Raw genomic sequence first — 12203 nt, 5'->3', positions numbered from 1 at the left:
AGAGTCAGGGTCAGTTTGAAGCCAGAGAATCTACCAGATTTAATTCAATAATTTTGATTCTAATAAATCCCTCTCACCAATTCTTTTTTCCATTAAAAAGATTCTTTTTCCCCTTTATCTCCCCCATAAAAATACTGGCCAAGCTTCAGGTCTCTATCTGGCTTACTCCATGAGAATAGTGAACAGATGTTCATCTACATCAAAGACCTGAAAGATCCACAGTCTAGGTAATAGAAGATTATTTAATTCCCTTCTTGTACTGTTAAGAAAATATCAAGGCAATCCATTTCACGGGAGAAAGTATTTGTAATACATCTAGCTAAAAAAGAACTTGTACTCAGAATCTATAAAGGACCCTACAAAGCGATACTAAGTAGACAAATAACCCAATGAAAAAAGGGCAAAGGGGCTTCCCTGGTGGCGCAATGGTTGAGAGTCCGCCTGCCGATGCAGGGGACGCGGGTTCGTGCCCCGGTCTGGGAAGATCCCACATGCCGCGGAGCGGCTGGGCCCCATGAGCCATGGCTGCTGAGCCTGCGTGTCCGGAGCCTGTGCTCCACAACGGGAGAGGCCACAACAGTGAGAGGCCCGCGTACTGCCAAAAAAAAAAAAAAAAAAAGGAAAAATACTTGGACACTTCACAAAAGAAGATATACTGATGGCTCGTAAGTATATGAAAAGATGCTCTACATCATTAGTCATCAGAGAAATACAAATTAAAATGAAAATCACAGTGAAATAGCATTTCACACATGGGAGTGACTGAAATTAAGAAGACTAGTTGAACCAAATATTGTGAGGATGTGGACCAAGTAGAATTCTCAGACATGGGTGGTGGTATGAGATGGGACCACTACTCTGGAAAATCATTTGGCAGGTTTTTTGTATAAAGTTAACTTCCTTCCACTTAGTAATGAACACTTTTTCAGAACATAGGTTAGAATGACCTCTCTTATTTCTCTATTTCCACCTTCTTTTTCTCCCCCTCCATTTTAAATTGGAAGCGGGCATGAATATGAGCCCAGTCTCTCGACTGAAAAAAACTTGGGCCAAAGTGAAGACAGCGAAGTTTGACGTTCTTGAGGTATGTGGAGCTGCTGTTTTGCTGTTACGTAACATTTTGCGCCTGAATTATTTGGAATTTTTTATGTGGCGTTAAAAGTGAGGTCTCGTAAACTTTCTGCAGGTGAGAAGTGTGTAGTTAATACTCTCCTCTCTTTTGTCTTCAGCATCAGATGGACCCTTCAAGCAATTTCTACAATTATCGAACAGCTCTTCGTGGGGCGGCACAAAGGTCTTTAACTGCTCATAGCAGCAGAGAGAAGGTATGGGTTTAAAGGAGTTTGATTCATAGTAGAGTTGCCATGTGTTGCACTGAAATGTGAACTACTGTACCGAGCTTCTTTTAGTTTAGATCTAAGAAAGCAAGGCCGCGTGCTGTAGACATTTTTATCACTTGCCACAGAGGGAAGGGGAGTGCTAAAGGAAGGGTGGAAGGAGGAGAGGGAAAGGGAACTTGGTGGAGAAATTTGCAAATGTTATTATTGCATTATTTAAATGACTATTTTGTAATGTGTCATAGTTGCATTTCAAGCAGTAAGTATTAAGTCCTATGTGAAGATGACTAATAGCATTGGAGAGTAATTTGATTAAATGGAAAACAGACATTTACACACTGCACAAGGTGGCTGACTTAATTTAACCTTTTCTCTTAAAGAATTAGCTTACCTCCCATGGTTAAGTCATTTATGTTCAGAAAGTGGGTTAGTTGCTGTAGCATTAGGCCTGCTGTTACTAATTGGATATGTGGGTGGCAGAAAAGGTACAGAGATGATGTCTGAGAGATGAATGACCCTCACTCTATCTGCCCTGCCCTTAAACAATTTCACATTATCTTGGATCAACTGTACTTCTGACTCAGAGGGTCCTTCATTGGCACATTTCATACATGGGAAGGATAAGTCATTTTGACATTTGGAGATCATGTTATTTGAAAAGTAAATACCTGGTTGCAGTAAATGGGCTGATGAAGGTTGCTTGATGAAAGCTATTTTCTGCTTAGATTCTGTCCATCTTCTAACTTAAACTATGTCTTCAACAAATAAACGAAAATGAGGGTAAAAAATTTCAGGGCCTCTCAGTCACTTCCCCCAAAAAGCTTCAGCCACCATGATCTAAAATAGAAACAAACACAAAAAGAAACCCCACCTTTTAAACATGCTAAATTGCTTCTCAACAAAATCCAAAATATCAGTTCTGATAATGTTTGCGAGATATTGTAAATACATTATTATTATTATTATTATTTTGATAAAGAAACAAGGTCAGAGAAGGGATGAAGCAGAGATAACTATCTTGATTTAGCCTGAGGGAGTTTACCAGCTTTTAAAGTTTACCTGCCCGGGACTTCCCTGGTGGTCCAGTGGGTAAGAGTAAGACTCTGAGGTCCCAATGCAGGGGGCCCAGGTTCAATCCCTGGTTGGGGAACTAGATCCCGCATGCAGGCCGCAGCTAAGAGTTCTCATGCTGCAGCTAAAAAATCCCGCATGCTGCAAAGAAGATCCCGTGTGCCACAACTAAGACCCAGCGCAGCCAAAATATAAATAAAATTTAAAAAGAAGGTTAAAGCTCTTTGAGAAAGAACAAGGATGAGGAGAATGAAAAAGAAAAATATAAAGTTTATTTGCCCACATCCCAGTGCTCCTGTGACTACTTTGAGAAAAATCGAATCAGAAGTTTTTCAACCTTTGGGAAATGATCACATGCATGGGAGGATCCCAGTACCCTGAAGTGTGAAGACCTGTGGGAGGCTGTCTGCAGCCTTTTCTTCACCTCTCCGTGTTGGAAGCAAGGCTTTCTCTGCAGGACCTCCGTGAGTTAGAGGGCCTCTGCCTTAGCGAGGAAGAGGCTGTAGAATCATCTCTCTTGGTCAGGAGCTGCAGTACTGGCCAAAGGAATTCTGAAGTCCAGCCCTCCCACAAAGGTCTCACTGAACGTTGTACTCGTGGAACTCTCATAGCTTTTTCCAGTATTTACCCTTTCCATCATTTACTAAACTCTGTCTGCTTTAGTTTTGTTGTTTTTTAACCAGTTTTGTGTGAGTGTATGGATTGTGTTCTGTAGTTCGTAAAACAAATGATCCCACCACCAATTTAAAGCAATATGCCATTTCTTTTTCACAAGTGGTCTCAAAGGCTATAAATGAAAACATTTGGGGATAAAAATTCACCTTTTATTCAAGAGAATTGGGATTCTGTTTTCTTTTTTGAAGTGAGGGTAGACTCTCTTTATTCCTAAGTCAGTTCCTATTTTAAAGTCTTCCTGGCAGTGTGAATAAAGTAATATAATCTTTGATATTCTCTGAATTATGTTTAGGTGGCCAATGTGGCACATCTCTAGGTACCATATAGAAAAAAATCTATGTTTCACATCAGGGCCATTAAATGATCTTTAAATTGCTGTTTTTTTCTGTGAGTCCTTGTGTCTCCTGGTTTTTAACCACTTCTCGTACAAGTGCAGGTTTTCAGTCCTTTCACCATTCCATTTCTGATCATCAGTATTCATTTCTAGTTGTGGAACTGATAATGCCTTTAGGGTATAGTTGCCAAGAATATTGTGAAAGGGAATTAGAGAACATTACTACTTGAGACGTTCTCCCACTAAAGCCTTCATTGAAAGACCTCTCAGAAAGCAAACTTTTGCTCCTGTAGTAGCCTGTACATCCACCTTCACTCTGGAAATCCGAAGCCCTTATAGTCTCCCGATTTTTACAGTGGTAGATTTATGTGGGGGCTGCACATCTGAAGGGAACCATCCATGAGGAAATGACACGTTGAAGAAGACTGTGAGACTTCTGTCTGGCATATGGGCATAAGGAACAGCACAGGAATGATCATAAGGGAGATTGTTTCTATTGCTGTGTTCTTGGAAGAGTGGTTCAGACAATTAATAGTGGATCAATCCAGCAATCCCACTTCTGGGTATTTATCCGAGGAAAACAAAAACACTATATGTTTAGAAAAGATACATGTACCCCCTTGTTCATTGCAGCGTTATTTACAAAGCCAAAGATAGAAACAACCTAAATGTCCATTGATGGATGAATGGATGAAGAAATTGTAGTGTGTGTGTGTGTGTCTGTATATTTATATATACACACATATATACACATATATATAATATATATACATACAAGCATATATACTACAGTTTCTTTATTCCATTATATATATATATGTATATAAAATGATTCATGTGATCAACACCACGTGAATCTCACGGCCCAGCACTACAGAACAGGGCACAGAAGTAAAGTTCTTGCTTAAAAGCTGTTACACTAGGCAGATACTGCATCCTGATAATAATTCAGTCCTCATTTTCCTTATGATGATATATCAGTAATACTTGTCCCCTTGTATGGGGCCCACTGGTTTGGGGGGAATGCTTAATTGAGGTCAAACCTGTGTTGTTGAATTTAATCCTCACCACAAGTCAGTGAGGTACTGTTCCCATTTTAAGGTGAGGAAACTAGGCTTTCTTAGGCGTATACCAGGGGTTGGCAAACTCTTTCTCTTAGGGGCCAGATCCTAAATATTTTAGGCATTGTAAACCATACGGTTTCTGTTGCAACTACTCAGCTCAGATGTGGTGGCACAAGAGCAGACATAGACGGTACGCAGGTGAGCGGATGAGTGTGCCTGTTTTCCAGTAAAGCTGTCTGGACACTGGAATTTTAACTTCATTTAATTTCATGCTCATGAAATATTATTCTTTTGATATTTTCCCAGCCATTTAAAAATGTAAAATGTGTGGCTTCTAGGCCATTCCAAAACAGGTGGTGAGGTGGTCTGGCCCTCGGGCCACAGGTGGCGGACTCCTGGCTTGTACGTCCAGTCAGTTGTGGAGCCACATTTTAAACTGAGGTCTAGCAGAGCCAAATCCCAGCACCCCCCAGTGACAAGTGGTCTTGCAAAGAGGTGAAGTTCGGGTGTGTTTTATCCTTGTTACCATGGCTGTTTAGTTCTAAAATAATAGAGATATAGTCAGTAATATTTGAAGGAGAAGGTAATGAGGGAATCTTTACGAATTCAGTTTAGAGACTTCCAGACAATAGCAAATGATTAAAAGTATATTCAAAAGGGCTGTCAAAATTGAAGATTCATTTTGGCTATTTTCAGAGATCAATGAAACAAAAAAAAATCAAAGCCTATCTTTTTTTAAATGACTTTAGGGGAAAAATCTGAATTGCCCCCTAGAAGTGAAAATTGATACTTAATGTTTTTAAGTACGAGCCAAAATGTTTGTTTTCCAGACCTGTCATTCATCTAGTATAGGTGTACCACATGAGTCATAAGCTTAGGGAACCTTCAAAAACCTGCTCTTGGGTAAACAACATAGGTCCACGATTTGTGTCTGCAGCATTATTTACATTGTAGCACACTTAGAATCTTCAAAAGCATGTTGGCGTTTGAGAGAAAGTGGAAGTTACAAAGTGGAAGAACAAAGAGCTTTGTTCTTTGTTCATTCTGGGCTTCGTAGAATTTTGAGTACTCTCTTAGAGATTATTATTTTTGATTAATTAATTAAATACCACCATATCAAACCAAAGATGTGAGGCAGGAAAATCTTACTAAAGAAGGCTCATTGTTTTTTAAACAGCCATTAATTTTAATTTGCACATTTATATTCCTCCTTCACCTGGGCCTGCCTCACAACATATTGTGCAAGGTACCACTTCGGTGATTTCCCATGAGAACAGGTGCTTACCTGCTGTGTCACAAGAAGGCCAGGTTTACTCAACAGGAAGTTTGTAGCAACTATTACCAAAAACCCTGTGCTCTCATGTTATCTTGAGCAGTATCTTCAAGGGAAAAAGTTCCTCTAAGAAAAAGTTCATCTAAAATGTAGATGTCTAAATGATAAAAACAGTACAGATTCTCACAGAGAGATGGGTCACACATCTTAAGCTCTTAGTACCTGCAGTGGCAGGTATTCTATTAATATTTTGCTCTAACTAAATGAAAAGTAAGAGTTCTTTTAGATGTTTTTTCTTTGATTATAGCTAGAACTCTCAGATTTGATTATATGCTATTGCCCTGAGAAAAATGGGGGAAACTAGCAACAATGTGAAGCCAATCTGCCTCCCACTGCCACCCATCTTTGCTGCATTTTGGTTACTAACAGCATTTTCATGTTATGCAAAACTATATAAAGAAGGAAACTGCTCTCATGGGAGACAAAGGAAACACTGTACCTGTCTTAATTAATTATAGCCTACTCTGTAATCCAGAGTCAATGCTGTTCATTAACTTCTTATATTGTTTGATGAGAGTCTAAATGTTTATTTGCCCAAAACAAACCAGAGCTTTTTGTTTTCTCTAGATTGTGATACCATTCTTCAGTCTTTTAATCAAAGATATTTATTTCCTCAATGAGGGGTGTGCCAACCGCCTTCCCAACGGCCATGTCAACTTTGAGGTAAGGCTGCAAGATCTGAGCCCAGAGAAGGGCTAGCTTCTCCAGCAACTGTAGAGAGCCCAGGCCATCTAAGCTGCTTCTGACGTTCTCGAGCCAAGTTTTCTCTTTCCCTACTAATTTATAAGAAGATAACAATGCTGACTAGAATAAATTAGCTGCACCATTATTATAAATTATTATCCAGAGGTACTTGAGTAAATTTGGACCTCTACCTAGCAAATATCTATTGCTAATTTTTATTAAATTAAGAAAATTATGGAGTTCAGAAGATTAGAAGCCAGAGGAGAACATTAAATGGAGTGGTCTCATCCAAGCCCACGATTTTTGATAACTGCCTTTAACTTCAACTTTCATTTTATTCTTTTCTAGAAATTTTGGGAACTGGCCAAACAAGTGAGTGAATTCATGACATGGAAGCAAGTGGAGTGTCCATTTGAGAGGGACCGGAAGATCTTACAGTACTTGCTCACAGTACCAGTCTTTAGTGAAGATGGTGGGTAGCCTGTCCAGCCGGGGCCGCCACCAGCATCCACAGACCCTACGATCAGGAAGTCAGCATATAAATGCTTGGTGCCAGGTTCCTCATGTAGTATGAGGCCTGTTTTCTGACTTATTCCATCTTAAGAATTTTCTGTTGCACAGAAAACCGTATGATTTATCCCTAAAATATTTGAGTCAGGCACTCACTATTCACCGATAAGCAGTACGTTTCTGTGTTTAAACATTCTTTATAATCTTAGATCTGCAGAGCTTTGGGCACAAATGGAAAGTTATTGAAGGATTACTTGCCCTTGTTTAGGCTTGCTTTAATGGAGAAAAAAGGTGTTTCATGATATGTTGACATTCAAGGTAATTTGAAGAACAAAACAATTGCTAGCCCCTGCTGTTTGTCAAAACAAACAGTGGAAAGTCTTAACCTGTTAAAACATTAGGGAATTTGAGGCAGAAACAGTGATTGTGTACCAAAAAAATTGACCAGAAACTTAAAGTTTGTAAAAGACTTGGGGATTGATTATATTAATCTGTTATAACCTAATATTATAGAAATCAAAAGCATTATTAACTACTTCTCATAGTAGATTGGTAGTGTTTGTGATAATGACTAAAGAACATTTTGAATTAATATGACCCATTCCAGAGGGGACTTGATTATTATTAGCCTCTACAAACAGGATTAATAACAAGCTTTTAAATCTTTGGAATTCTTTTTGACTTAATGTTAAAGAGAAAAACATTAGAAGAGTGAAAAATTGGCCTAGAAAACCTGACTTTTTACCTGCTAAAATGTCTTTTAAAAAGCTAACAGGAAAGGCTCCCTTTCGCATCCCCCTTCTTTGTAAAGAACATAAATGTGAGTGTATGATCGCATCCTGTGGCTTGCCTTTTTAAGCTTTTTTTGCCTCATAAATTGTCTTAGTTAACCAAGTGCCTTCTTGGCCTAAGAGGCCCTTGGGGTTGTGTTGAGATGGTCAGTCAGGGGCAAAGTGTGGTATTCTGTGTTCTTAAAGCTCCCCGGTTGTAATTTGATATTTTAAGGAGTGTGTTTTGCTGTAGGGTTTGGTTCAGGTTGAATGGGGGATGGATGGAGGTGGGTAACGTATCAGGAAAAGGCTTCAGCGTTAATGCATTCGTACTTTTGGTTGATTGTAGCTCTCTACTTGGCTTCCTATGAGAGTGAAGGACCTGAAAACCATATAGAGAAAGACAGATGGAAGTCCTTAAGGTGGGTCTCATTGCTTCTCATTGCTGTACAGATCTAATAAAGACGTTGCCCTTAAGTGAAGAAAGCTGCGTGCTTGTCATAGGGAGTCCCCGCCTGCGAGTTCCAAGTCCTCTCTGTAGCTTATCTCCTGTTAACTGAATCTTTGTGGCTTGGAATCCTCATTGCCATCCTTCAGTTTTATTGTCTTTTTTTTTTTTAGTACTGGCAGATATATAGTGACTCTGTTCTTCCTTCTCCCATTATTTTATGGAATGAGGAACTGAAATTACCCTGTGGTATGTTAAAAAGGGCACTGACACATTTTCTTCATCTAAAAGATAAGTTCAGACTGTATTTCTGAATAGCTCTAACAGTAAAATCTTATTTCACCTGAGGTCAAAGAGACCCAAGTACCAGCTGGTTCAGTAAATTGGAGTGTGTCACTTATCGACTAGATCTTGGTCCCCTCTTTGGTTTGGGAGAGAGCTGGGACTTTAAATGTAATATAGAATCTCTCCAAATTTAAAAATGTTGTTAATCTGTAGTGTTTTCAAACAAAACTAGGATAGGTAAGTTTGTATTTTAACCATCTGAGATGCTTTAATGGTCAAAAGTAGCCCAGGATATAGTATTACTATAACCAAAATTGCTGTATGTGTATTTCTACTAAGAGACTCTGGGAACGTGTGCCTCTTTTTTTTTTCTTTAATATTTATTTATTTATTTGGTTGCACTGGGTCTTAGTTGTGGCAGGAGTGCTCCTTAGTTGTGGCTCACGGGCTCCTTAGTTGTAGCATGTGAGCTCTTAGTTGCAGCATGCATGTGGGATCTAGTTCCCTGACCAGGGATTGAACCCAGGCCCCCCGCATTGGGGGCGTGGAGTCTTATCCACTGTGCCACCAGGGAAGTCCCATGTGCCTTTTTGTACCAGGTTGACAAACCCATTTTCTTTTCTTCCCATAGTCACTTGGGAGCCTTCATTAACTTGATCTTGGGCTAGGTTTTTGGCCATCTCCACTAATATATATTTATTTTAAGTGACTAGCAGTTCTCCCAGAAAACCTGAAGGACTTCAATGCTTAATATTTTTCTGTCCTTCTTTAAAAAATTTTTTAAATTAATTTATTTTTTATTAAAGTATAGTTGATTTACAATGTTTTAATTTCAGGTGTACAGCAAAGTGATTCAGTTATATATATATATATATATATATATATTCTTTTTCAGATTCTTTTCCCTTATAGGTTATTACAAAATATTGAGTATAGTTCTTTGTTGTTTATCTACTTTATATATAGTAGTGTGTATATGTTATTCCCAAAATCCTAATTTATCCTTCCCCCCACCTTTCCTCTTTGGTAACCATAAGTTTGTTTTCTACGTCTGTGAGTCTGTTTCTGTTTTGTAAATCAGTCCATTTGTATCATTTTTTTAGATTCCACATACAAGTGGTACCATATGATGTTTGTCTGTGTCTGACTTACTTTAAACTATGTAAAATCAAACTTCAAACATGGGAAAGATGAAACTAGTATTAGGTGAGGATTTTCATCCTCATTCAGATCATTTGCCACCTTCCTTCTTATCTTATCTTCTTTATTACTCAGGTCCAGCCTCCTGGGCAGAGTTTAACACACGGGATGCTGGCTGCTGCTAGCTGCTGCTGCGTTCAAGCAGATCATCGAGGGGCTGGCCTTTGTTTTCGGGCATCTAGTGCCACAAAAAATCATGAAGTCCCTGCAAGCACGCTCCCTCAAGAGCAGACGGGGACCTTATTCCCCACAGCTGACAGACTGACTCAGATTTTGTGAGACTGTAATGTTCACTGAGGACACTTGAGGAAGAATCCTCTAAAGATCCCAGCTCTGCAATGATTCATCTCCTGGAATTTCCATGTGAATCACAGCTCTGCATCTGGCTGGAGCTTTCTTTTGTGTGTGTGTGTGTGTGTTTTTTAATTTGGTTCAACATTTGCTGCTAATGGGACTTGCCCAGCTGAGTGCTGGCTCTTAGGAAGCCCACGTTTCTTTGTTAACTTAAAAGAAAAAGGGAGAAGAGGGAGGGGAAGCAAGCCCTCCATTTAGATCCCAAACTGCAGCTCAGTGGTATTGCCGGGAGGGGTCAGGCTGGCTGGATGCCAACTGCAGACTTTGTTTCCCTGAGCTCGGGCTGTGTTGTGAATTCCCCTCCTCCCTCTTCCTACAAGGTTTTGAGTTGGCTGCTGGTTAGCAAACTCCTTTTTACCCATATAAGTTATTTAATATAATAATGAAGCTAACACTGTGGTAGGAAAATAGCCACTAGAAAAAAAAGCAGAGTTTGTCATTGGACTGTGTAACATTCTAGAAGGACCTTCTGTTTTCTTTACCCTTCTGAGCTGTTTACAGCTGACCACTGTGTTCTACAGATGTGTTTCTCAGTAGTGTTTCTGTTACTTAGTTTTCCATGATGCCTATTTTTTTTTCCTCTTGTAAATTTAAATTATCTGACTTTAAGGGTCTTGGGAAAAAACCCATGGCCTAATTACAGTTTAATTTTTTAAACAGACTTATTTTTCACTACCTTTCATAGTCTGTTGGCGACTAAACATGTGAACAGAGAACAGATTGGAAAAGATAACCCCCGCCCACGAGAGCAGTGAACAAAACAAATGAAAAACATCTTGCTGTTGACTCAGAGGTCGAACTAATTGTGAAATAGTTCACCTTGTTAAACATCTAAATAAATCTGTAGTGGCTCTGCAAACAGCCATTATATTTATTTACTGTAGGAGAAACTGTAGTGGTAAACTGTGCTAATGAAAAAAAAAAAAGACATCATGTTCAAAACAGAGATGTATTTGCAAACTTAATGACATGGTTTCAGAAAAACAGAGCATGTCTGTATGCTGCACGCCATCTCAGCAGACCTAAAATGTCTCCAAGCTGTCCCTTTACAACCATCAATATATTTGACACTCTGCGGCCAGGAGTTGTGGTGTCTTTGTTTTTTTTAATGGATGGGATTGGTGGGGGGTATTGGGGGAGCTGCAGTCTCAGCTGTTCAACTCAAGTGACCGGCTGAAAATGTGTCTGCCCTTGGGGAAGTGGCCTTTAGGAGTATGTGCGTGGGCCTTTGATATTTTGAAACTCAATCATAGTAAACAGTTAATAAGCATCACTTGCCAGGCACTTCTAAGTGTTCGCCATGGATCATCATCTTCGCTTTTTAGGCGTGGAAACAGGCATATTAATAATAATAATAATTTGTCCGCGGCCGTATAACTAATGAGAGACACAAAGATTTGAACTAGACCTTTAATTCCAGAGCCCAGCCTTGAGATCACACTGCCAAGCCTTCTGAGACTTCAGTATAACCTTCAAGCTTGCAAGGAACCTGGGGATCTCGCTGACCTGCAGATGTGGATTCTCTAGGTCTGGGGTGGGATCCAGGCAATACTGATGCTGCTGGTCCTGGAACCCTCGGAGCGGGGCTCCCTGCAGCACTGCCGCCTTGCCTTTCCCTGAACTCTGCACCTTGCATGTGTTGCCATGACAGCAACAATGTCCACCTTTCAGCCTTCTGTGTCTGGGGGTCTTCAAATGATGGGCTGCTGGCCAAGTCTACCCCTTTTGTTTGAGCCACAAGGTGACAGTTGTTGAAAAAAAATGGAAAGAAGAGTATTTCATGATACATGAAAATTACATGAAATGCAAATTTCCACATCCATAAATGAAGTGTTTGGAACACAGACACATTCATTTGCTTACACACTTTCTCATGGCTGCTTTCTGCTACAAATCAGAGTCTTGTAGTTGCAGCAGAGACTGGATGGCCCACAAAGCCTCAGATATTTACTCTCTGCCCTTTACAGAAAGAAAGTTTGCTGACCTCTACTCTCTAAGTGGTTGTTCTGAGCATTACAATGAGTTTGTAAAAATGCTCTAAAGTCTCTATTAAGGCATTAGATACATAAATGTGGCTACTGAGAAATTTCTTCCTAAAATGGTGTTAGGCTTAACAAATTAGGGATTCTTAGAGATTC

At 39.6% G+C, this 12203-nt stretch overlaps 1 protein-coding gene across 13 annotated transcripts in view; it reads left to right on the top strand.

Moving 5' to 3' along the window:
- Positions 1-11007, top strand: part of RASGEF1B (RasGEF domain family member 1B) — a 590923-nt gene extending 579916 nt beyond the window's left edge. For all 13 annotated transcript variants that reach the window (XM_060299540.2, XM_060299539.2, XM_060299544.1 and 10 more), the window contains 6 exons: positions 1005-1084; positions 1230-1325; positions 6382-6477; positions 6847-6970; positions 8128-8200; positions 9787-11007. In XM_060299540.2, the coding sequence (XP_060155523.1) occupies positions 1005-1084; positions 1230-1325; positions 6382-6477; positions 6847-6970; positions 8128-8200; positions 9787-9811 (494 nt within the window). In that variant the 3' untranslated portion in view covers positions 9812-11007. The remainder of the gene's footprint in view (positions 1-1004; positions 1085-1229; positions 1326-6381; positions 6478-6846; positions 6971-8127; positions 8201-9786) is intronic.
- Positions 11008-12203: the final 1196 nt, after the last annotated feature.

Source organism: Globicephala melas, chromosome 5 (genome assembly GCF_963455315.2).
Source record: "Globicephala melas chromosome 5, mGloMel1.2, whole genome shotgun sequence".
In the NCBI taxonomy this organism is placed as follows: Eukaryota; Metazoa; Chordata; class Mammalia; order Artiodactyla; family Delphinidae; genus Globicephala; species Globicephala melas.
Note: the sequence above shows the minus strand (reverse complement) of the source record. Positions and strands in the feature narration are given on the sequence as shown.